This window comes from Myxine glutinosa, chromosome 2 (genome assembly GCF_964187855.1).
Source record: "Myxine glutinosa chromosome 2, kmMyxGlut1.1, whole genome shotgun sequence".
Taxonomy (NCBI): domain Eukaryota; kingdom Metazoa; phylum Chordata; class Myxini; order Myxiniformes; family Myxinidae; genus Myxine; species Myxine glutinosa.
Window position 1 is genome coordinate 115,508,380 of NC_136262.1, and position 26,805 is coordinate 115,535,184.

At 45.2% G+C, this 26,805-nt stretch overlaps 2 protein-coding genes across 2 annotated transcripts in view; both read right to left on the reverse strand.

Annotated features, from left to right (window-relative positions):
* The window catches only part of LOC137417043 (uncharacterized), an 87,336-nt gene extending 85,385 nt beyond the window's left edge, over positions 1-1,951 (reverse strand). The window contains exon 1 of the mRNA XM_068102778.2: positions 1,833-1,951. The gene's annotated coding sequence lies outside the window, so the exon portion shown is untranslated. The remainder of the gene's footprint in view (positions 1-1,832) is intronic.
* On the reverse strand, positions 1,906-26,805 carry GABARAP (GABA type A receptor-associated protein). The gene is made up of 4 exons (XM_068103291.2): positions 26,560-26,805; positions 13,575-13,653; positions 3,696-3,814; positions 1,906-2,965 (listed from the first exon to the last, which is right to left on the reverse strand). Exons 1-4 carry the CDS (start codon positions 26,647-26,649, stop codon positions 2,900-2,902), a joined length of 354 nt encoding a protein of 117 aa, XP_067959392.1. The 5' UTR covers positions 26,650-26,805; the 3' UTR covers positions 1,906-2,899.

The window sequence follows — 26,805 nt, forward strand, 5'->3', positions numbered from 1 at the left end:
AACTGCTGCACATCTCCAAAAGTTATTGCCACTTCCTCTGGAGATGGTCCGTCAACTCGACAATGCTGTTTGTCATGGAGTGGTGGCTTTACGAAATTCTGGCATGAAACAGCGTGCTATTGCTCGGCAGTATAGCATCATTCAAGGTCAGGTGTCAAAGATCCTGAAACGAAATGCTCAGAGGGGTGTCCCTCCTCCAATAACGAGGCCAGGACTTCCCCGCAGAACCACAAGGAGGGATGATCGCCAGCTGCACCGGTTAGTCCGCAATGGCCATACCAAGTCAGCTAATCGGCTTAGGGCTGAGTGGCAGCAACTGACAAATGTGCCTGTATCCAGAAGGCTAGTCAACCAACGACTGGTTCAAGCAGGCTATCGTGTCAGGCGTCCCCTGAGAAAGCCACGCCTGACCAAACAACACCGCCAGCGCCAATTGCAGTGGGCCAGAGAGCCCCGTCAATGGCAGCCAGGACACTGGAATCACGTGATCTTCAGTGACGAGTCGATTTCTGGTCTGTCGTCGAGATGGCCACGTCCGAGTGCGCAGACAAGTTCATGAAGCCAACAACAAATAGTATAGTGCCAAGAGTCCAAGCTGGAGGTGGTGGGGTGACCGTTTGGGCTGCTTTTCATGCAGGGGGAAAAAACTGACCTGGTTGTTCTGAATGGAAAGCTGAACCAGTTCAAGTACAGGGCCATTCTGGAAGAAACATTGCTTCCATTTGCTCGTGCAGCCTTTCGAGGAAACTTTGTGTTCCAAGATGACAATGCACGGCCTCATCGTGCTCGCATGATCCAACACTTTCTTGCTGACCGTGGTGTAGAGCATATGGAGTGGCCTGCCATGTCCCTGGATATGAATCCGATAGAGAACTTGTGGGCTGAATTAATGCATCAAATCGACCACTTGGACCAGCAGCCGACCTCTGTGCATGAATTGCAGCAGGCTATTGTCACTGCATGGCAAGCGATTCCTGTCCAAACCTTGGCAAATCTCATGAACAGCATGCCTCAACGTGTATGTGCTCTCCTGAATGCTCGTGGGGGTTACACGAAGTACTGAACTGTAATTTTACTGTCCGTAATCCCAGTCGTAATTTAACTTTTGTTTTTGTTAAAAAAAGATTTGGCTAATGTGCAAAATAAAGAGACTTCTGGAAAACGTACATATGTTTCACACAGTACTGTCCATGAATTGAGTTCGATATCAGTTTACATCACTTTCAAGGATCAATTTATTTGTTTTGAAATGTCAAATGTGGTTTTTGTTTCTTTTAAAGGTCACATTAACAAAATCTAGAATAATTTCAACATAATTCCAATGAACTTTTGGTTCTGTCATCTTGACAAGTTCACCCCCACAAAAAAAAATTCCATATTAAATGCCAAGTCTGTATATATATATGTATATATATATATATATATATATATATATATATATATATATATATATATATATATATATATATATATATATATATATATTCACCCACATCTCTTCCTAACCAGAATTGACTATGCAAGAAGGAACTCTTTATTCTGGATTATGGAGACTAAGCCCAAATAAGTTTTAACATGTACTGTATTGGGATTTTTGAAGGAAGGTCATGTGACATAACAGGTAAGCAGAATGTACACAAAGCAATGGCATTACTGTTCAAAGGATGCTCCAAGATGCTGCACTCCCAGGCAATCTTCACTCCATCAGCAAGGGATGCTAACGAAGCTCGTTGGTAGTTCAATTAAAATAAATCAACACAGATGCGATTAACAACAGGGTCAACATCTAAAATGTTTGTAGTCACCGTTACCTCAACCACAAGTGCATTTACCTTTGGAGGAACGAGTTGGGATGTCGATGTGACGCGTGTAGTTTACTCCGAGTCCATACAATTGAAGACAAAGTGGAAGCAAGCCGTTTATTGGAGGGTATGATACAGCACAGCCATTTGTAATAACCACTAGATTCTCAGCAGGCTTGTATACCCTGGAATACATCAACTTCACACCGAGTTGGCGGACTGAGGGGTGAGTGGTGGCCTTTTTGAACAAAGTACTGAAAAGATAACGAGCTTCATAAAATGTCAAATGCTGTTTACATCGTTTGTTTCATTCACCTATTTGTAATAATCATTGTAACAATTGTTAAATATTGCCAGTAATTATTTCAATATCCCATTAGAGCAAATGGTGGATAATTAGACGTAATGGCAGGGAACCCCTCCCCACCAAAAAAACAAAACAAAAACAAACAAAAAAGCAAACGAACACCAAAATAATCCAAATTGCAACAAAGAAAATCAGAACAATTAAATCAAATGTACATTTGGCTGGGTGTGGTGAACTGGGTGGGAGAGGCCACGAATAGCCTGTGCTGTACAGGATTGTGGGACGAGATGCGACACGACACGACTTGGGTGGAAAGGTGCGTCCATCGAGCAATTAGAAAGTCCCAGGTGTAAACCCAACATCACAGAACTGATCGATACCTGTGCCGTTCAGAGCTGGACACATCCTTGGTCAAAATGACAACTTTGATGGAACCATAGCAAATGCCCCTCACCAAAGTTAGCCATGTCAAAAGAAATTTTATAAAACGGCCAATTAAAATTTTATTTATTTATTTTAAACTACATTCCCAGTCTGGAACCGAAATCCAATTAGTACCCCTGAACATGCCCCTCCCCCATCTTACAATGATAATTTTCACAGCAGCAATTCTCCCTTTTTATTCTCAAACCACAACTTCCTCGCTCACCATGATTGTTCAGATTTGTTTTTCACCACCACAAGCTTGCGCCACTTACAGCACACAAAGAAGCTTCCTCTGTGCGATTGCCGTTCTCCCCCTCACCTCTTCCTTCCATCCATCCATCCCTAACCCTCATCCCTCCCTCTTTCACTGTCCATAAACACTCTCATCACTGTAAGCAATGTACAGGAAAAAATCTTCTTCGTGATGTTCCTGGTGGAGCAGAGAGATGGAGGGCATGGGGGAGTTGAGAGAAAGAGAGGGAGTGAGTGACACGAGGCTCATTCTGTTTACCATTTTACTGTTAGTCGCGTTGTCAGCAAAGTCAAAATATCAGCATGAGGGCTCAATGTTTGTCTTGGACCGGTCACACAAACAAACGCTTGGTGTTCAAGGTTATAGTAGTGTAGGACCTGCATAAAAGGTCCCAATGCAGGGTGGTTCTGATCATTTAAACATCACTGCCGGTTACCCTCCTCTCCGACCCCCCCCCCCCCCCCCTCCAGGAGCCTGGGGGTATCGCAATCCACCCCCACTCACACCCCAAAAAATGTAAGGCTTGCTAGGAACCCCCCCCCCCCCCCCCCCCAACACACCAGAAGAATGGCAGTCACACACAACCAACAAGGGTGCATGGCCAGAATCCTCCTTCTCTCAGCCCTCCCCTGTCAGTCATCCATTTTGTACATTTTAAGACTACAGCTCGTTTTCATAATCGGTTTCTTGTCCTGATGCAAAAGCTCAGGGCCTGCTCCATGCCCTCGACAGGCTCGTCTTTCCGTGCAACTCAATTCCATACTAGTCAAAGTCCTCAACATCGTACATGTGCTCATGTCTCCATCCGGTTCAAACCATCTCATCAAACATATTAAATGAGCGATACTCCACGTGCCTGGATTACGAAAGATTTATTTGTGACCAAACACTAGGAAAATGATCTTACCTGGTATAGCTGGCCCATGGTGGCAGATGTGGGTGGAATTACGTTGTTCACGAAAAAGAAGAGGGCATCCTCTGCGCGAAGGTGGATTCTTTTTCGGATCAGGAAGTAAAACTGTCCAACTGCACACGCCGGTGTTAAAAACCAATTACATCATGAAACAACCATCCTTGACTAGGCCAAGTCAATATTATGACATCAGGGGGAGCACACATGAAATATACATCTCATGTCAGTCACTGATTTCACTTTAAACATTAAAAATAATCTTTCAACCTCATACATCTGCAAGATCGAGGTGATGTGGTGCGTGCACATGTTTCCAATACAATGAATGAATGAAAAAAATAAGATATGTTTCCAATATGTGGAATATGTTTATGTGGAAATTTGGAAACCAATATGTGGAAACTTCCATACGTTTCCAACACAAAAACAAGAAAAAGAGCAATCAGAGATTGCAAACCCTCACCAGGATGTATTTTCAGTGGTTTTTAAGGCTTTTGTGTTAAAACAAATATATCGGTCACGCAGCTGAACCACGTGACCGATGACGTCCTTTTTTTTCTGAACTAATTTATTCCTAGATTATGCTCAAGAAATTTCATCTTGATTGGATGAAGTTTTGTACTTGTCGAATTATGCCGTCATAATAGAGGCACCTATGACATCATTAACATTTTATTCCCCATGGAGTTCTTTACAATGAGACATGTCAATTTTTTTCTATTCAGCACTTTTGGAGATAGAGGTGCAATTTTTTTCAGTTTTTCCAAGATGGCGGCCGAACCATGTGACCAATGACGCAATCATTTATTTTTTTTCTCCACCAGTTTATGATGACATGGCGCTCAAGAAATTGCATCTCGATTCGATGAAGTTTTGTAGCCGGCGAAGCCGGTGTTGTGAATAAACGCGTACGTATTATGTTGAAAACCAGATTATGCTGGATCCCTTGGCTTGAGAATTTCGAAGCTTTGACGCACCAAATCGCTCAATGGAGGCCACCATCTTGCGGATGCGGAAGTATGCATAACAAATTGAAAAACGTTCAACAGGAGTTTGTTTCACCCGTCTGTTTGATTCACAATCTTATGCACCTCTAATTTGTAATTAAAATACTTTAGGACCAACCTCGGCCCGCACGGGCCTAGTTATCTTCAACGAAAATCGTCACCAAACACCGGAACCAATGAGATGCGAGCATTTGAAAAAATATTTCAGAAACCAAATCACTCAATGGAGGCTGCCATCGTCCGGATGCGGAAGTTTGCATAAAAAAAATTGAGAAAACGTTCAATAGGAGTTTGTTTCACCCGTCTGTTTGATTCACAATCTTATGCACCTCTAATTTGTAATTAAAATACTTTAAAACCAACCTCGTTATCTTCAATGAAAATCGTCACCAAACACCGGAACCAATGAGATTCGAGCATTTCAAAAATTATTTCAAAAAAGCTTATTACGCGTTTCGGAGGGTGAAAACGGCGTCAAATATTCTAAAATTGACGAAGAATTATTTTTTAGAAATCTCGCAGCCGTAGGGGATAGTTTTTCACGCCCGGAAATATCCGAAGTTGAGACCGAATTCACCGAATTAATCAAGAAGGAAATTTTATCAATTTTAATCTCATCCAGAATGCAAATGGTGTCATTTTGAACTAGGTACGGTACCTACTACACCTACCTACTACCAACTACCTAACCTACTGATGCCATAGTGATGGGTAAAATAGTGGCAAGAGGCTTTGGCTTCGCCGGCTCATTGCGGCTTTGCAGTCGGGTACTAGTACTTGTCGAATTATGACGTCATAATGGAGGCATCTATGACCAACATATTTTATTCCCCATGGAGAGTTCTTCACAATGAGCCATGTTTCAATTTTTTCTATTCAGCGCTTTGAGATATAGAGGTGCAAAGTTTGATTTTTTTCCCAAGATGGCGGCCAAACCACGTGACCTATGATGTCATAATTATCATTTAAAAAATTATACAGGCGGAGTTGCACCGATGGTGAAAATTTCCTGTCAATCGGACCAACGGTTGCAGAGAAAATCATATTTATTCTGTGCGGACAAACAAACAAATGGACTCAAATGCAATACCCTCTCCTCTGGCGAGGGGAATCATGAGCCGAACAGCCAAATGGAGGTGGTCTACAAAGAGCATGTGAGGGGCAGCATTTGCCTCTTGGGGACCAAGCACGTGGTCCCTGAATGGATATTCCATACTCTGTTCCATTACAAACAAGAAAGAGAAATCGGAGATTGCAAACCCTCGCCAGGATGTATTTTCAGTGGTTTTTAAGGCTTTTGTGTTAAAACAAATATGGCGGCCGAATCACGTGACCAATGACGGCATCATTTATTTTTTTTTAACGAATTTATTCCTAGATTATGCTCAACCTATGATGTCATAATTATCATAAAAAAATTATACAGGTGGAGTTGCACCTATGGTGAAAATTTCCTGTCAATCGGACCAACGGTTGCAGAGAAAATCATATTTATTCTGTGCGGACAGACAGACAAACGGACTCAAATGCAATACCCTCTCCTCTGGCGAGGGTAATGACTGGTGATGTAGTTAAAAGGAAGACGAAGAGCAAATCAAAATGATACAAGAACATGCAAAGCAAACTGCCGGGTCCATGCGGGTTCTCAAGAGAAGGAAGTGAAAACGAAAAAAGACAACACACAAACTGCAAGAGCAGGAACATCCGTCATGTTCACAAGATCGACGTAGTTTGTGAAAACCAGAAAGAAGCTCAAACCAAAAATACAAAATTAATTACAGTGCCTATAGAAAGTCTACACCCCTTTCAAAATTTTCACCTATACCGGTCTTATAACCTGGAATTAAATCAGACTTTTCCATTTTTATTTACACATCGTAACCCACAACTTCCAAGTGAAAAAGAAATTCTACAAATTTCAGAAAATTAATTAAAAATACAAAACTAGAATATCTTGTTTGGATAAGTGCTCTTTCAAATTCCGTTTTCTTTCCTGAAAGTCCCAGTATTGTCCATTTGTTTATCCTGTGTATCCCACCCCAGCCCTCCCTTCCACAGATCTCCTGATGTCCCTGTTCCCTGCTGTTGTGCTTCCCTCTTTCTTCCCCTCTTGTCTCCCTCTCCCTTTATTATATGTTCTATGTGTTACCTCTCCCATGAGCCTCGACTTTTAGTCCTTGAGCCAACCGGCCATATTTTGAAGTGAATGCTCCGGCGGGGGGAGTAATTCTCATTATGATTTTCCATTAGACCAATGTCTCAAGTGTCAGAAAAGGTGTGATGGACATCTGAGAACGGTAGCTTAGTGCCCGGATGGACGCCATCTTTGAAACCACCCAGCTCGAAAATGCCCATTTGGTGGGGTACATTGTTGCACGTGTATCTGGACTTCTATACTAGCTATCGATGTGCGGTTGACGACTAAATATACGTCCGATGTGTACCGTCTAAATAAAAAATAATATGAAGCATTTTGTTTTAGATTAATTATTATAAAAATCAATTATCGAAAAAAAATCATATATTTTTCAATATTTTATTATTAGACTTGTACTTTTTTTAGTGAAACAACACTGGTATGATTTTCCAAATTATGCATTGTGCTACACCGTTTATCTGTCTATAAAAATAACTCAAAAACTAAAACATATCATCCACCACGAGTGTACACAAAAAATATATGAAAAGGCATGCACTTCCCACAAACCGAAACTATGTCAGTTGGAATTTCCCGCCGATAATCAACCCACAGAACCCAGTGCCGAAAGTGACGTCAGTCTATTCTATATCTATATTCTATATTCTATATCTCAGTCTGAGATTTGTTGCGGTGACCTGATTAATTTCTGAGGGGGGGGGGGGGGGTGGGTGGCTTAAGAACTAAAAGTGAACATGTTAGATGGCGCCACATACAACTCTATTATAGAGTTGTATTGTGGCGCCATCTAACACGTTCACTGACTTGGATGAGTATGTCTATGTAAGCTGGCGAGCTTTTCGGATATCGGAGTAATCTAACGTCAGTCTTTTTGTTCTTTCAGCTGAGATGGCCGGTGTCGAGGCGAAACGGGCGAAGATTGAACCTGAGTCCGGAACGTGCATCCTGTGCAGCAAGAAGTCGCCACTCTCTGAACTAAGCAAGGCAGCGGGCAACAGTTCTTGGAAGACATTGTGTGACGCAGCCGCAGTTAGAAACTTTTATCCAATTCTAAAGCTAGTCCAAGAAGGCGCAGTTGAACTTCCTAATATTCCAATATTATACCATAGGGCTTGTAGATCAGACTTCACTCACAAAAACCACCTAGCTACTTTGACCAATGCAGCTAGAAGTTCTTCAGTTGATACTGGCGATGCGGTGCGACGGCGATCATCACGGGAAGAGACAGGATCAACTTCAACGGTCTACGATGATAAATGCATTTTTTGCCAGCGTGCTTCAAAATTCATAAAAGGCAGTCGTACCCGTAAAACAGTTGTCTTGGCTGTTGAACTTCGAGCAGATAAGACAATAAGAGATGCTGCGACAGCTCGCAATGATGAGAGAGTTTTGGCATTGACTACACGAGATATGGTTGCAGCTGAGGCTCACTACCACTTCTCCTGCTATAGAAACTACACACGGCCCCAAAAACCTCAAGTAGAAACTGACATTGAAGATAATATCGAGAAAAAAGAAATGATACGATGTATATTCAATTTCATTCGCACTGACTTGTTCTTGAACCCGAGGATTGTTCCAATAGTTGATGTTGCAACAGATATCCTGTCTTCAGATACATTTTCAGTTGATGTTCGTGACTCCATCAAGAAGAATCTGCAGCGCACATTACAAAGAGAGTTTGGAGAATCGCTCATCTTCTTCAATGTGAAACACCGTGTATACTTGATGCCCGATAATCTGACAAAGCGAGAGATTGCTGCAGAGTGCGTAAACCTGAAAGCAGAAGTGAAAGCATTTGAACGAACGGACGGTGAAAGTAACATTGTGCGTGCAGCTACTTCACTGCGACACCAGATCAAAGATGCTCATTACAATGAACGTTGGCCGCCTCAGCCAGCAGAACTCACTTCAGATTACGTGAAGATACCAGATTCTCTTCGTGTATTTCTGCATACTTCGATTTGCGGGAGTGGGGGTAGCTCTGCGCGTGCCGACACACTGGTATGGTCGATGGCTCAAGATATCATCAATGCTGTACACCGGGGTACCATCAGAACATCGAAGCATGTCCTACTTCCGTGGGTCATGAAAACGCTCACCGGTAATACAGAGGTCATCAGAATATTGAATCGACTCGGGCACGGATGTTCGTACACAGTTCTGGAAGAAATCGAGACAGCGCTATGCATAGACAAATTAGCAAGTGTGGAGAAAGATACAGTACCACTTCCGTCACATGTGCACCCTTCGGTCCCGACTGTATTAGCATTCGATAACATCGACAGGCTAGAGGAATCGCTGAGTGGTGGCGGAACATCGCATCGCGTCAACGGTATCATCGTCCAACCGAAGTCGCAGTCGTGTTTGCCGCCCCAACCTCCATCGGCAGTATCCAAAGCAGATAAGAAGCGATCTATCCCGTCATCCAGCGATTTAGTTCCAATATACAGCGGTGGGAAACGAGAGGGCCCACCTGCAATCAAGCCTGCAGATCTTTCTGACACTCTTGCAGGCGCAACATCCCTTGCGCAGCGCCGAAATCACGTATGGATTATGTCTCGCATGCTGGAACCATGCGACCAGACAATCAGTTCGTGGACTGGTTTCAACATCATGACTAGAGATCATGTTCAGGTGACGGAAGATGTAGTTGGCTACCTGCCGGACTATAAACGCGCCTGCCACAGATATGGCAACAGTGCAAGAAATCCTCAGAGAAGCTCTGAACATCATGTCATCACTTCAGCTTGAGCGTGAAAGGGTCAATGAAAAAAACGAACAAAGCTGCACTTGCGAAACACATGGAAGGTCTTGTGGAACCAGCCGAGAACGTTGACAAGCGAAGTGCAACAATAATTGATGCGATGGCTCTCATACAAAAGATGCATGGCGAGAACGACACGTTCGAAGAACTATCTGACCGCATCCTTGCTGCAGCGCTTCACGCTGGTCAAGGCAGTGAGCGCATCGATGTTGTCTTTGACACATACACAGAAGAATCCATCAAAGCAGCTGAGCGTGTGAACCGCGGTTCAAATGAAGGCATCAGTTTCAGCGAGATCAGACCCGCACACAAAATCATGAACTGGCGGCGTCTCCTTGCTTGCAGCCAGACAAAGGAGAAACTGGTTGTGTTTCTGGCGGAGTCGTGGAAACATGAAACAAATCGCGAAAAGCTAGGCAACAGAACACTGTATGTCACCTGTGGTGAAAAATGTCTGGTACTGACCCGCGATAGGTGGAAGTTGGTGCAAGCACTCGAATGTAGCCACGAGGAAGCAGACACGCGTATGTTTCTCCACGCAAAGCACGCCGCTACCCACTACAAGACGATCATCTTAGTGGCAGATGACACCGACGTTCTGATCATCAGTCTTCATCTCAGCAGAACCATCGATAGTCAGCTCTTCATCAGACGAGGAACAAAGGTTCGAGTCAGAATGATCGACGTTGGAAAGTTGGCTGCGGTATTGGGGTCTGGAGTTTGCAGTGCATTGCCAGGGCTTCATGCATGGAGCGGGTGTGACACTGTGAGTGCTCTGGCTAGCCAAGGAAAGATAAAGGCTTTGAAGCTTGTGCAAGCGAATGAGCTGTATCTTCAAGCACTCACAGATCTGGGATCTTCGTGGAATGTACCAACAGACGTCTTCAATAACATTCAGGCCTTCACGTGTCAGCTGTACGCCAAGAACACGAAGATCGTCGGTGTTAATTCGCTCCGTTATCACATGTTCTGTGCAAAGAAGGGCCAGATCGAATCTGGACAATTGCCACCTTGTGAAGACTCCTTGATGCAGCATACGCTTAGGGCCAACTATCAGGCGGCTATCTGGCGACGCAGCCTTGAAAACCTACCAGACGTCCCAACACCATCAGCAGGACATGGTTGGGAACTCGATGATGGCGGTTCGCTCACAATCCGATGGATGGCGGGTCTACCAGCTCCAGATGTCGTCTTGAATCTCATCTCATGCACATGCAGAAGGACGTGTCGACCGTCAGATTGCTCCTGCATACTGAATGGGTTGAAGTGCACTGTTGTGTGTAAGCTGCAGGGATGCTCCAACATGGTGCAGGATGATGCTATCGTGGCTCAGGATGCCAATGACTCTGATGGCGACTCTGATGATTAACTTTGTGTGCACTGTATATTGTATAGCATATGTTGTTCTCTATTATAATGCAGGCCAAATTGCCTGAAAATCTTTATAGACAGATAAACGGTTTAGCAAAATGTATAATTTGGAAGATCATACCGGTGTTATTTGACTAAAACATGACATGTTCAATGATACCTCCGCTTGCTTATTAGGAATATACATCGTATGGTGTTAAAATCAGCTCCATACGTCTTTCCAAACTCTAGTAATGAATAATTAATATAATTGGCGGCCATTTTGAAATCCAAGATGGCCACCAAAGTGCAGATTTCCTATGTAACAATTTCCGCCTGCTTATTAGATATCGTATGGTGTTAAAATCCTCTCCGTACGACATTCCTAACTTGCGTTATCGTCAGAATAGATAATGCCAGCGGCGGCCTAAGTCATTTTATGCCTCTTTACATTTATTTGTTGTAAACTCGTGGTGGATGATATGTTTTAGTTTTTGAGTTATTTTTATAGACAGATAAACGGTGTAGCACAATGCATAATTTGGAAAATCATACCAGTGTTGTTTCACTAAAAAAAGTACAAGTCTAATAATAAAATATTGAAAAATATATGATTTTTTTTCGATAATTGATTTTTATAATAATTAATCTAAAACAAAATGCTTCATATTATTTTTTATTTAGACGGTACACATCGGACGTATATTTAGTCGTCAACCGCACATCGATAGCTAGTATAGAAGTCCAGATACACATGCAACAATGTACCCCACCAAATGGGCATTTTCGAGCTGGGTGGTTTCAAAGATGGCGTCCATCCGGGCACTAAGCTACCGTTCTCAGATGTGCATCACACCTTTTCTGACACTTGAGACATTGGTCTAATGGAAAATCATAATGAGAATTACTCCCCCCGCCGGAGCATTACTTTTGGTCTGGCTCAAGGACTATTTGTATGCAACAAAAAGTCATCCTACAGATTTTCGATTGGATTTAGGTTGGTGCTCTAAATGGGCCACTCAAGGATGGACATTCATAGTTTTGTTCCTTAGCCCCTCCAGTGTAGCTTTGACTGTGTGCTTCTGGTCATGGTGAAAGGTGAACCTCTGTCCCAATTTCAGCTTTCTTAGAGGACAGCAGTTTTTCCTCTTGGATAATTTGGTATTTTGCTCCATCCATTTTCCCTTCTATCCTGACAAGTGCCCCAGTCCCTGCTGATGAGAAACATCCCCACAACATGCTGCCACCACCATGCCTCACAGTAGGGATGGTGTTCTTTGGCTGATGTGCTGTTGGGTTTGCGTCAAACGTAACGTTTTGCATTTAGGCCAAAATGTTCCATCTTGGTTTCATCAGACCACAAAACGTTTTGCCACATGGCTTCAGAATCTCCGGAGTGTTTTGGTTTTTTTGCATACCTCAAGTGGGACTCATGGTGGGCTTTTTTGAGTTATGGCTTCCTTTTTGCCACCCTACCATACAGGCCAGACTTGTGGAGTGCTTGGGATATTATTGTCACCTGCACACAGTGAACAGTCTTTGCCATAAAGGCCTGTAGCTTTTTTCAAAGTTGCCATTGGCCTCTTGGTGACCTCTGATCAGTCCACAACAATTTACCACAAGTTGAGGCCAATTAACTGTGTGATTTTGAAGGTGATTGGTTACACCTGAGCCAATTTATAATTGATATTATAAGGGAGGTGGACACTTATGCAATCAAGATATTCTAGTTTTGTCTTTTTAATTGATTTTCTGAAATTTGTAGTTAAGACACCCCAAATCCACCTCTTTCGATCTCCAACTTCATTCCTGAAATTAGTGTCAATTTTATGTGTCCGTGCACGTTTTTTGTTTAACGTTAGCTCTTACATGAGCCTCAACAACACAACACAACATGCATTTTAAGGCCATTTTCCCTGCTAGAGCGGGGGTTAGCCTTGCGGTCCCCATGACAATCTTCTCCATTTTGCCCTATTTTCTGCCCTATTTTTTTTTTACATGAGCCTCAATACCAAAATATACCAAAAAAAACAAAAATATATATATACCAAGAAAATACCAAACACCAAAAAAAAGTATACCAAAAATATACCAAAAGTATAAAAGTATACCAAAAAAAAAAAATGAATTTTTACAGGGTGTAGACTTTCTACTAGCACTTTACCTCCGACACCGACGGTAAACAGAGGTTATGTTTTCAGCCCTTTCTGTTTGTGAGCAGTATATCTCAAGTATTCTAGTTCAGAATTATATGAGCAGTATTCTAGTTCCTGCATGTGATTGTAAGGACAACTACATGTGCCCATCATTGCAAAATACATATAACAATGCACAGATTTGGCATAAAAGGCTATCAAATATCAAGGAGAGTTCAGCCTTCTCAATGTATATGTCTTATTTACTCAAAAGTGCAGATTTAATTTATAGTATCAAACATTCTGATGTTGGATACTCCCACCCCATCCTAAACATAAACACATTAAACACTTCATACATCAGCATTCAAATTGAACTTAAATCATCAACACGTACCGCGGCAATATCAGCCTATTAACCAAGATACTCTCCAAACTACCCCCAACAGGTCTCACCAGTGAGGTCGGAGGGCACAAGATACTTCTTCTTGTCCAGGTCTCCTATTCGTGCTTTGGGGGCCTTTTCTACGATCACCTGCCAAGATTACACAAGTACACCATTACAAATCACCACCATAATCATAATATAATGAAAGTACAACACCATTTCAGCTCTGTCACAAGAACCAATCTTTCGATTAAAATATCAAAATGAAGAGAAATTTAAAGGGTTTTCATCATCAACATGCAATGATAATCGCGTCATCACCTGGCTTCGCCAGGTAAGGCTCGGTGACGAGGTAAAGACCCAAGGACCAAAGCCTGAACGAAACGTTGGAGGCAACGAAGAGGCAGACACAGGACACACAAACAAGTTTGGTATTATGAAGGAAATCATTCGATCAACACCGACGAAGCAAGCACAGAAGCACAAAACCACACGAAGTGAAGTGGTGGTGGTGCACACCCTGCTTGAAGCACTGGAAGGAAGATTGAATGAATGAATCAGGAAGGCAGTTCCATAAAGGGATAAAATAGGGACAAAGTATTGGGATGCAGCAAGTCTGGCTTTGGAGTTTAACCAGGAAGGGGTTATTGGAGGAACAGGTGCATGTGGGGTAGGAGCTGGGGAGAGTCAATGGGCTGAAAGATCCTCATCGCCATAAGCACCACCCACAGTTGTGGGGTGAGCCACGCCCCTCCTGCCACGGCCCAAATGAGCACCAATGACTGTTGCACAGATAAAACCAGCACGACGAAAAGCATTTGCTCTCATTTCAAAATGGATGGACATGGCTTTTCCTGCAATTCTCAGTTGTTAATATAACAACTAGTGTGGTGAACAACCAGCCAACAGATTTCCAGGTTATACCAGGGTTTCTTGAGGGAGATGTTCCTCAATGGACAGCTCTATAACTCACTTGTATGACAATGTTAAACCCTTGAAGACCTCTGCTGACAACAATTTCAGGAATGTGATATCAGATTACTATAAACTATTGATTACCAGATTACGATACTTGCACTTGCGCATACTTGCACTTGCGCAAGCGGCGGTTGTTGAAAACGTTAATACCAATATTTCATCATAGAATCGGCTACAATCTACGCGTACCCTCGCTCTACGTCTAACAAAGTCACCACGATACGGACCGTGATTGGAGAGGAGACTGCAGAATCGGGCACATGAATGAAAACGAAATAAAAATGGCCGTTCCTCGTGACGTTTCAATGCTTTACGGCTCCTATAAAGAAGCCATGAATGCCAGATGCTGATGCAATGTGATGTGTCCTTCCGTTGAAGATTGCAGCTCAACAAAACATTCCCCCCCGTACGAGCTCAAGGTTTGCAGATCACGGGTACTTCAAGGATATTGTACCGACCCAGTAACGGCAGAATTTAGTGGTTTCAACACAAACGTCTGTCAGCCTAGACAACGTCTGAAACCAGAGACTAAAGTGGTGTGCGGACCACTCAGATATGGAGCCCTCTGACCCTTCCGCAAATTTGAGCAATGTATAATGGGCAAAAACCCAGACTGGACAAACTTTCACATCGATAGTCACAGACCGGATGATTCAGCTTGACGGTCGACGAGCTCGGAGATAGGACAGGAAAGAGAGAGAGCGAGAGGGTGAGGACAGAGATAAGAGACAAGAGTGGGAGATGACAAAGACAGGAAACGAGCGGGAGAGGACAAAGACAGGAGAGACAAGAGCGGGAGAGGACAAAGACAGGAGAGACAAGAGCGGGAGAGAACAAAGCCAGGAAACAATAGCAGGGGATGACAGCAAGGTGAGACAAGAGTGGGAGATGACAAAGACATGAGACAAGAGCGGGAGACCCGGAGAGGACATAGCCAGGAGAGAAGAGCGGGAGAGGACAAAGACAGGAGAGACAAGAGCGGGAGAGGACAAAGACAGGAGAGACAAGAGCGGGAGAGGACAAAGACAGGAGAGACAAGAGTGGGAGATGACAAAGACATGAGACAAGAGCGGGAGACCCGGAGAGGACATAGCCAGGAGAGAAGAGCGGGAGAGGACAAAGACAGGAAACAAGAGCGGGAGAGGACAAAGACAGGAGAGACAAGAGCGGGAGAGGACAAAGACAGGAGAGACAAGAGCGGGAGAGGACAAAGACAGGAGAGACAAGAGCGGGAGAGGACAAAGACAGGAGAGACAAGAGTGGGAGATGACAAAGACAGGAAACAAGAGCGGGAGAGGACAAAGACAGGAGAGACAAGAGCGGGAGAGGACAAAGACAGGAGAGACAAGAGCGGGAGAGGACAAAGACAGGAGAGACAAGAGCGGGAGAGGACAAAGACAGGAGAGACAAGAGCGGGAGAGGACAAACACAGGAGAGACAAGAGCGGGAGAGGACAAAGACAGGAGACACAAGAGCGGGAGAGGACAAAGCCAGGAAACGAGAGCGGGAGAGGACAAAGCCAGGAAACAAGAGCGGGAGAGGACAAAGACAGGAGAGACAAGAGCGGGAGAGGACATAGCCAGGAGAGACAAGAGCGGGAGAGGACATAGCCAGGAGAGACAAGAGCGGGAGAGGACACAGCCAGGAGAGACAAGAGTGGGAGATGACAAAGCCAGGAAACAAGAGCGGGAGAGGACATAGCCAGGAAACAAGAGCGGGAGAGGACATAGCCAGGAGACAAGAGTGGGAGAGGACAAAGACAGGAGAAACAAGAGCGGGAGAGGACAAAGACAGGAGAAACAAGAGCGGGAGAGGACAAAGACAGGAGAAACAAGAGCGGGAGAGGACAAAGACAGGAGAGACAAGAGCGGGAGATGACAAAGCCAGGAAACAAGAGCGGGAGATGACAAAGCCAGGAAACAAGAGCGGGAGAGGACATAGCCAGGAAACAAGAGCGGGAGAGGACATAGCCAGGAGACAAGAGTGGGAGAGGACAAAGACAGGAGAAACAAGAGCGGGAGAGGACAAAGACAGGAGAAACAAGAGCGGGAGAGGACAAAGACAGGAGAAACAAGAGCGGGAGAGGACAAAGACAGGAGAGACAAGAGTGGGAGATGACAAAGCCAGGAAACAAGAGCAGGAGATGACATAGCCAGGCGAGACAAGAGTGGGAGATGACAGCCAGGAAACAAGAGCGGGAGATGACATAGCCAGGAGAGACAAGAGTGGGAGATGACAAAGCCAGGAAACAAGGCGGGAGAGGACAAAGACAGGAGAGACAAGAGCGGGAGAGGACAACGACAGGAGAGACAAGAGCGGGAGAGGACAAAGACAGGAGAGACAAGAGTGGGAGAGGACATAGCCAGGAGAGACAAGAGTGGGAGATGACAAAGCCAGGGAACAAGGCGGGAGAGGACAAAGACAGCAGAGACAAGAGCGGGAGAGGACAAAGACAGGAGAGACAAGAGCGGGAGAGGACAAAGACAGGAGAGACAAGAGCGGGAGAGGACTCTATCTGCCATGATCTTTCCTGGGAAAACCACATTTCAAATCTGGCCTCCAAAGCCAGTCGCCGACTGGGCATCCTCCGTCGTGCGAAGTCCTTCCTTGGCACACCTGAGCTCCTCACCACATACAAGGCTTTCATCCGCAGCTCAATGGAATACTGCTCTCCCCTCTGGGCTGGTGCTCCTGCCTCACACCTAGCTCGCCTTCACGCTGTTGAAACAAAAGCATTCAGAATCATTGGAATCTCCCGCGATGAAGCTAACTCCAAGGGCCTCTCACTCACTCACCGCAGGCAGGTTGGTGGTCTTTCCGTCTTCTACCGACTCCTCTCTGGCCTTTCCCCCCCAGCTCTCTCTGGGCTCTGTCCCGCAAATATTCCGACAGGTCGCACAAGATCTGCCTGCAACCCTCTTATGGTTAAACTGCCAAAATCAAGACTCTCTGCTCACCTTTACTCCTTCATTCCTCTTTTCTCCCACCTCTGGAACAAACTCCCTCACTCTCTTCAATCCCACTCCACCCTCCAAGTCTTTAAAACAGCTGTTCACCACCATCTCTTATCTTCCCCCATCCAAAACCTTGATCTTTTCTACCCCCGCTAATTTCACCCCAATTCCACTTTTTTGAAATACCAACTTCTGTCCTGGAAGTCCTTGCTGTACTTGTGTTTTATACTTCTCCCTCTCCCTCTCTCCCCCCCCCCCCCCCCTTCCCATGCCTCCTCCCCCCGGGCCCTCTCCCTTCCACACATCTCCCTGCTCTCGGATGTTGTGTTTGTGTGCTTCCCCTGCTCTCCCCATCTTGTCTTCCGCTCCCTCTTTTTGTGTATTTTGTTTGTCTGGTTGATTTGTTTGTGAAGTAAATGTTAGCTCTTTCACGAGCCTCGATTCAGTATACAAAAAAAAAAGACGAAAAAAAAAAGGACAAACAGGAGAAACAAGAGCGGGAGAGGACAAAGACAGGAGAAACAAGAGCGGGAGAGGACAAAGCCAGGAAAACAAGAGCGGGAGAGGACAAAGATAGGAGAGACAAGAGCGGGAGAGGACAAAGACAGGAGAGACAAGAGCGGGAGATGACAAAGCCAGGAGAGACAAAGCCAGGAGAGACAAAGCCAGGAGAGACAAAGCCAGGAGAGACAAAGCCAGGAGAGACAAAGCCAGGAGAGACAAAGCCAGGAGAGACAAAGCCAGGGGAGACAAAACCAGGAGAGACAAAACCAGGAGAGACAAAACCAGGAGAGACAAAACCTGGAGACACAAAACCTGGAGACACAAAACCAGGAGAGACAAAACCTGGAGACACAAAACCTGGAGACACAAAACCTGGAGACACAAAACCTGGAGACACAAAACCTGGAGACACAAAACCTGGAGACACAAAACCTGGAGACACAAAACCTGGAGACACAAAACCTGGAGACACAAAACCTGGAGACACAAAACCTGGAGACACAAAACCTGGAGACACAAAACCTGGAGACACAAAACCTGGAGACACAAAACCTGGAGACACAAAACCAGGAGACACAAAACCAGGAGACACAAAACCAGGAGACACAAAACCAGGAGAGACAAAACCAGGAGAGACAAAACCAGGAGAGACAAAACCAGGAGAGACAAAACCAGGAGAGACAAAACCAGGAGAGACAAAACCAGGAGAGACAAAACCTGGAGACACAAAACCTGGAGACACAAAACCTGGAGACACAAAACCTGGAGACACAAAACCTGGAGACACAAAACCTGGAGACACAAAACCTGGAGACACAAAACCTGGAGACACAAAACCTGGAGACACAAAACCTGGAGACACAAAACCTGGAGACACAAAACCTGGAGACACAAAACCTGGAGACACAAAACCTGGAGACACAAAACCTGGAGACACAAAACCTGGAGACACAAAACCTGGAGACACAAAACCTGGAGACACAAAACCTGGAGACACAAAACCTGGAGACACAAAACCTGGAGACAAAACCTGGAGACACAAAACCTGGAGACAAAACCAGGAGAGACAAAACCAGGAGAGACAAAACCAGGAGAGACAAAACCAGGAGACAAAACCAGGAGAGACAAAACCAGGAGAGACAAAACCAGGAGAGACAAAACCAGGAGAGACAGGAGTGGCAGAGGACAAAGACAGAAGGGAAGAGAGCGAGAGGACAAAGACATAGGTAACATAAGCAGGCTTTTAGGTTGTATTTGTAGGGGGATCAATTCTAAATAAAAGAAAGAGGTGGTTGAAACACAACAGGAATCTTAGTGAGGGCCGATCTAGGCCTAGAATAGTGTGCATATTTGCTCACCACAACTCAGGAAGGCCAAAGCTGCTATAGATGGTTCAGCGCAGGGCTACTGGATTGATTCCGGGCCTAGCTAGACTCAGATATGAGTGGCTGAAGGAGACAGGGATTTATACTATTGCTGGGTGAAAATCACGATGGGATGATAATCTTGCTTTAGATTTGTTATCACGACAACGATAATGGAAATTATCACGATAACCGCTGCACATGCACAGTAGGTAAATCACACTTCGAACCCGGATATCGATGGTGTATCGGCTGCTTTTAGCGTTTAGTTTCCCTCGAGATATTCCCGTATTAAATGCAGCTCTATAAAATAAAGCAGGTGATATAATATAGAATGTATATTCTCCAAGATGTAATTTAAATAGTATATCGTTGAACAATAAACGGAAAAATAAATAAATAAACCAACTAATCAAGGCACCGGTGCTTCCGGTGTCTAATTTGGCGATCCGTTTGAGTTCGCTTTGTCTGTGCGCGAAGTTAATCACTCAAGGCAACATCATGTCAAAGATCGAGAAGATGAGCGTCCTCGCTGTGCGGAGGTTTGGCACCGAGGAGAAGGACAAGCAGGTCACCTCGTTCTTGTCTCGTCTCACCATTCTCATTGGACCTAACGAGCAGGTGAGACGGTGTTGTGTTTCATTTATTTATTTGTTTAAATCCCATTTGTCACAACATGGGATTGCTTGGCATTTATTATTCAAAGTTCCACATCGAAGGTGTTATTTTAAATACCTGAGGATAATCGGATTCGACTTTCTTCACCACTGTCCCAATTACCAAGCAGCTTGCTTTGTGTTCCATTAGGAAGCAGCTTGCTATTGCTTGCCATGCCAGACGTTCAATATCAACATATCAACGCCCAGGCCTACTTTATACATTGGAAAGGAGGTGGTTATGAGGGGACGTGAGAGAGATGTTTAAGATAATAAAGAGTATAGACAAAAGTGCAGATGAGTTATCTATATATATATATAGATAACTAACTCAGCGTGTGTGTGTGTGTGTGTGTGTGTGTGTGTGTGTGTGTGTGTGTGTGTGTGTGTGTGTGTGTGTGTGTGTGTGTGTGTGTGTAATGTTACCGATAGACTCCTAAACGGAGAGGCTCACGTACTTGATATTTGGCACAAACATGGCCTTTGAGCCTGGGAAGAACATGGCTGACCTAAAAATTTATTTCATAATATTTTTTTTACCATATTTTTACCTGTGCATTTCAGCGAGGAATATTATGACCGGAATGGCAGAGCAGCGCGCTGATTCGCTCAGAGCGATCACGTGATGTTCCTTGCCACCATTGCCCATTAACTCAGTTATGCGTTCGCACGTATTTCAGAGCGAAAAGCGATTGCGTTTTTTCACATTTCAGCGAGGAACATTGCCATTCACACCACATAGGTTTTTTTTCTTTCATCTTTAGATCCATATTTTTTGCCATAACGTAGCGCATTATGGCTCTCTCGAGCTCGAGTTAGCCAATCACCTGGGAGCATGAGGCCACGTTGGCCACGTTGGCCACGCCCACGACACGACGCAGAGTTTCAATCGATCGCTCAGAGCGATCACGTGATGTTCCTTGCTGCGCGGTTGCGGTTTTTCACATTTCAGCGAGGAACATTGCCATTCACACCACATAGGTTTTTTTTTTTCTTTCATCTTTAGATCCATTTTTTTTTTCAGCGAGGAATATTATACACGGAATCTGAATCGGTGGCATAGCAGCGCGCTGATTCGACGATTCGCGCGCCCTCCCCCCTCCCCCTCCCCCCTCCTCTCCCATCCCTCCCCTCCTCTCCCATCCCTCCCCCCCTCTCCTCCCCTCCCCCCCACCCCCTTGTTCCCCTCCCCTCCTCTTCCCCCTCCCCTCCCCCCCCTCCCCCCCACCCCCTTGTTCCCCTCCCCTCCTCTTCCCCCTCCCCTCCCCCCCCCTCCCCTCCCCCGCCCAGCACTTTCCCCCCCTGTTCTCCCCTCTCCCCCTCTCTTCCCCTCCCCCCCGTTCCCCTCCCCTCCCCTCCCCCCCGTTCCCCTCCCCTCCCCTCCCCCGCCCGGCAATGCCGGGTACTTCTGCTAGTTCATTATAATGTAGACAATGATATGACCAGGGGACATAGCTTAAGAATAAAGAAGAGCGAATCATTAGGACGGTAGTAAAGCAAGGGTACCTTTCACTCAGAGTAGACAATGCATGGAATGGTCTCCTGGGAAAGGTAGTGGCAGCAGAAACAGCAGACAAGCTTAAATTTGAATTGGACAGGTACCTGGAAGCATTGGAGGTAGAGGGATATTGGCAGGACTTTTAAGTAGCTCAAGTAAGGATGGGTGATAGTATCTGGGGTTGGTGTAGTACAGGCATCAGAAGCCGAATTACCTGCTCGTGCACCAGGTAAACAAGAGTTAAATGTATGGAGCAACGACTGTGGCAGGGGCCCATTGGCCTATTCTCCACGGAAGATCTCTCACACGACCAACAATCAGAAACGTGTTCATTACATAACCACACCGGTGAGAAAAACTCCCGCAGGTAAACTCTTACCATCGATTCCTTAAGGGTTCAACGTAACCAGGTGGACAACATTAAACAAGTCTTACAAATCACCCTCCCCCACACAAGATGGACCCCACTGGACCAATCACTGTGCGAGGACAACGCAACATGTGGTTATTACCTCCACCACCAAAGGTGGATGGAGGTTATGTTTTCACCTGTCTGTCAGCTTGTCTTTCAGCTTGTCTTTCAGTTTGTGAACAATATATCTCAAAGTTGTGGACGGATTCGGATGAAATTTGGCAGAGATGTAGCGTTTGTCACAATAACGAAATGATTAGATTTTGGTGAAGATCCGGATCCGGATCCGGCTACTCGAATTTTTTAAGTGGTTCTTCACCATTGGGAGATAGGGCCAAAAACGATACAAAGCAGGATATCTCAAAAAGCTATGGATTGATTTGGACGAAACTTTGTGAACAGGTTGTGTGTGTGACGAGGAAGAATCGATTCGATGTTGGTGAGTATCCGGATCAGGACCCAGCTAGTATAATTTTAAGTGATTCTTCACCATTGGGAGATATGGCCAACCAGGTGGAGGTATGCTCTCTACCGAGTGCCTCTAGTTGGACAAGAGACAGATCGTCATGTGCCTCATCCAACGTTCCGCCCGTATATTCGGTTGTAAAACGGTACAACTTGCTATCCTCATGACGCCGCTCTGTTCTAATTGATCGAAAAACAATTTTTGGAGATAGAGTTGCCAGGTAACCATCGACACAAGGAAGTCTCCGATCATGGATTGCACTTTCTTTACTCCAATATTCATGAAGTATTTAATTTATAATAGACGACCAGATACCAAAAAGGGGGTTTTGATCGACTGCAGAAAAATACGATTTTGGAAGAACTATATGATGCACGAACTTCGTAGCATCATAAGAATCCTCGAAAGCCTACAACATGGCACTCCTAGAGCTTGCCAATGCAATCAGAAGACTCTTATGGGACTTGGGACTGAGCTTTGTAGAGCACCTTCAAGTCCATAATGAAGAGTTCCTGTCACCTGAGAGAAGAAGAAGAAGAAAAAATGAGAAAAGGAAAAGAGGATCAGTTCCGCCGACCATTTTCGAAGCCATGCTTTATTCCGGGAATACGAAAGCTTTGATGACTTGCATATTTTAATAAACGAATTAAAAAACCACCTTTAGAGGCCATTTTCCCCCGCAAAGCAGGGGTTGGCCTTTTTCGGGCACCGTGGTTGTTGTTGTTTTTTGGTCCCCTTTTTGAAGCAATGTTTTACGGCCGGATGCCCTTCCTGCCGCCAACCCTTTTTGTCGCCTTTTACGACAAGCAGGGAATTACCAGTGAACTGGTACTCAATTAGCCGACCTCGGAAGGATGACAGGCTGAGTCAACCCCCCTGGCGTTAATTCAGCGATCGACCGGGATTCGAACCCAGGATCCTAAGCCGGCACCCTAGCCGCTAGCCCAACACCAGGGCTTAATAAATGAATTGCTCAACATAAAAAAAGCCAAAACCCAATGCCATAGAGTGGGAAAGCCAAGATTGGATTACGATACATTTTTACAGTCCAAGAGCTGTCTAGGACAAAAAAAAAAACAAATTAAAAAAAACACACAAACGTTTGGGAATGCCACCACTTCCCAGGGACTCTTGGTACCAGCGACATCAACAATGGCCCTGGCTTTCTCACCACACTCAACGGGGCATTTCCTCTTACCCAAGGACCCCAACCTACGAGGACCGTCTGTGCTTTTATCCTTTTTATTTTTCAAAATGCTGAATATCTTGGATATCTGAAGTTGCCCAAAGGGGCTGAAGTGGCATCATCCACATTCTGATTGAGCACCTTCAAAAATTGTGCACAGCAATTTTTCTGGTTCACAACAAAATCTGGCTTTGGCAAGAGAAAAGAGACAGACACGACAAACAGACAGATAGACATGCCACACAAATAGACACGGAGAGGAAATAAAATTATTAAAGAGGTAAATTCATTGAAGCCTCACAAAAGTAAAAGGGGAACGATGAGAAAACAGGATCTGGCTGCTGGGCTGGGTTTACAAAGGCCCCGAGCCAACACAGGTAACCAAGGCAACACCCTGGGCCTCGTAAAAAGGATCTTCACAAACATGGACAAGGAATCCGTACCTGTACTCTTCAAAACTGAAGTACAATCGCTACTGAAGAGGCCTGGTGTTGGCTTAACATTTCCGGGTCCCGAATTCAAGCCTGACATGTCGTAGATCGACTCAGCCTGCCACCCTTCCGAGGTCGGCAAAATGAGTACCAACTGACTGGAAATGGGGGTGGGCATTGCATCAGCGGCACACCGCACCCCCAGAAAATTATGCAGCCAAAGGATGCATACAAACCACCACCACCACCACTATTGGAGCATAAACACATTTTAGGTCACGTATTATCGACACGACGTCCACAGAACACAGTAGTGAAACTCCCTGCTGTCTATGGGCCTTCGTTTTTGAGATATTGCCCATTTCTAGTATGACGTCACTTCCTGTTGCCAAAATTAGCCCCATTTGATAAGTTGCAACTCCAAAGTGTCCAACTCCAATTCATATTTTGATATAATGCCCACTTTGTATCAAGACGTCACCAGCGGTTATATTGTGTTTCAGATCAGATTCTTTTAATCAAATGTTCCCACAGGTAGATGACCACAAGTTTGCATTGATCAGTTAAGCCGTTTCAGAGGGGATTAATTTGAAAGTTTTTCATTTGATCTAAAATGACAACCAGAACACATGACCTATGACCATTACGAAATTACATTTCCAACATGTAGTTGATCACACATATAACGGTACGCATCCATCAGTCGAGCGGTTTGAGAGAAGGCTTTTAAAAAGTTTTCCGGTAATCCAAAATGGCGGCCAAACTAGATCGAAATTCAAATACTTTTGGGATTTTAGAGCCATACGATGACCTACTTATCGGTGGAGGAGAATGCCATGAACAAACGGGCTCTAACACACCAAAAATCATTTTTGCCAATCTTTGTCATAATCCTAACAGTTTCGGATACGTGTTAACGGATGACGCGCCATCCCACAAGCCATAAGGTCACCTGAACTATTTTCCAGGTGAACAAAAATGATGAACATTCAAGCAGTGCCCAGAAACAAGAAAGTAAAGCAGAATTTGGTGAAAATAAAGCAAAACTTCCTCTTATAAGCGGTTAAACACCCGATGGACACCTGCGTGTCGTGTTAAAGACAACTTGTGTCGATCTTCGGCCTTTGACAAAGGTTCCCCAAATTTGTTTGGATTCCAGGCACAGTCTGCCTGGGATGTGACCGAGTGCTGGTGGATAGGGATTGGTGTGCCGTGCAGGACGCTTCGGTGCAGACACCTGAACAAGAACATCCTGTTAAAACAAATTACATATCCGACAATGTCTGATTATTCCCACCTCATTGGGTCGTCCTGGGAACCATTTTGTCGCCAGTCTTTCACAAACTTGTCGGTTGGATCTGACGTTCAACCGAAATTTATTTTGAGCAAGAGGTAAATAAATACCTGCTCCCTCCAGAAGCGAAATATGGTGTCAATACCCCCATAGCCATACCTTCAGGCAGGTATCGGTGGTTAAACCAATTCCACTATTGTGCCTGCACAGGGCAACATTGCAAGGAGTATCCCAACCTCGTTACCCTCAAGTTAACACGTAAAGCATGTATCAATCGAAGTGTTGCTCACTTCATTCACCTCAAATATCCATAAAGTACGTACGCATCACGGTCAATCCATAAAGTACGTACGCATCAGTCAATCCATAAAGTACATACGCATGACAGTCAATCCATAAAGTACGTACCCATCACAGTCAATCCATAAAATACGTACACACGCCGTCACAAAGACGGCTTGGCACGTTCACTCAGCATGAACTAACGCTCAGGAGGTCCAAGGAGATCAGGGACAACCCTCGACATGTTTACACCGAAAAACCGGATGTCTCCAAGTATGGGATCCTACCAATCATCGAACGGCTGAGAAAACGACGAGACGATTCGATGTAGATTCGAGCCCGAGACGGATGTGGATACACACTCACACTGCTATCACACAACACCGCACCACATCACACCGCACCCCACCCCATATCGCACCGCATCACACCCCATATCGAACCGCATCACACCCCATATCGAACCGCATCACACCATACCATACCACACCCCATACCGCATCACACCACATCACATCACATCACACCAGACCGCATCACACCGCATCACACCTCACACAACATCACACAACACCCCATAGCCCATATCGCACCGCATCACACCCCATATCGCACCGCATCACACCCCATATCGCACCGCATCACACCCCATATCGCACCGCATCACACCCCATATCGCACCGCATCACACCCCATATCGCACCGCATCACACCCCATATCGCACCGCATCACACCCCATATCGCACCGCATCACACCATACCATACCATACCATACCATACCATACCACACCTCACCCCATACCGCATCACACCACATCACACCACATCACATCACATCACACCAGACCACAACGCATCACACCACACCACACCCCATATCGCACCGCAACACACCATACCATACCCTACCATACCACACCACACCACACCACACCCCATACCGCATCACACCACACCACATCACACCACATCACACCACATCCAATCAAATGAGGATCCAACAGACGCTCCCATCTCGCAACCTACCGGGACTCGATCCGGGTACTTCTTGCGGATTTTCTCTCCCTCCGAGCGACGTTTCTCAAACGGGTGTTCTTCTTTATACTGCCACTTCATGGTGATAACTGTCCGCAAAGGGGTAAAACTCAAACAAGCCCGAGGATAGGGGCAGCCAGGCACTGGAATCAAAATACAAATATTCAACACCCAAAGAAAGAAGTACGATAACGTCCGTCGTCTCCGTTATATCACTCCGCCGTGACGTCATCACGC

Coding starts and splice junctions, on each gene's coding strand:
- GABARAP (XM_068103291.2), bottom strand. CDS start 26,649: ATGAAGTGGCAGTATAAAGAAGAACACCCGTTTGAGAAACGTCGCTCG. Junction 13,654..26,559: donor AGTACCCGGATCGAGTCCCG/GTAGGTTGCGAG, acceptor TAATCTTGGCAG/GTGATCGTAGAAAAGGCCCC. Junction 2,966..3,695: donor CCATGGGCCAGCTATACCAG/GTAAGATCATTT, acceptor CTGCTCCACCAG/GAACATCACGAAGAAGATTT.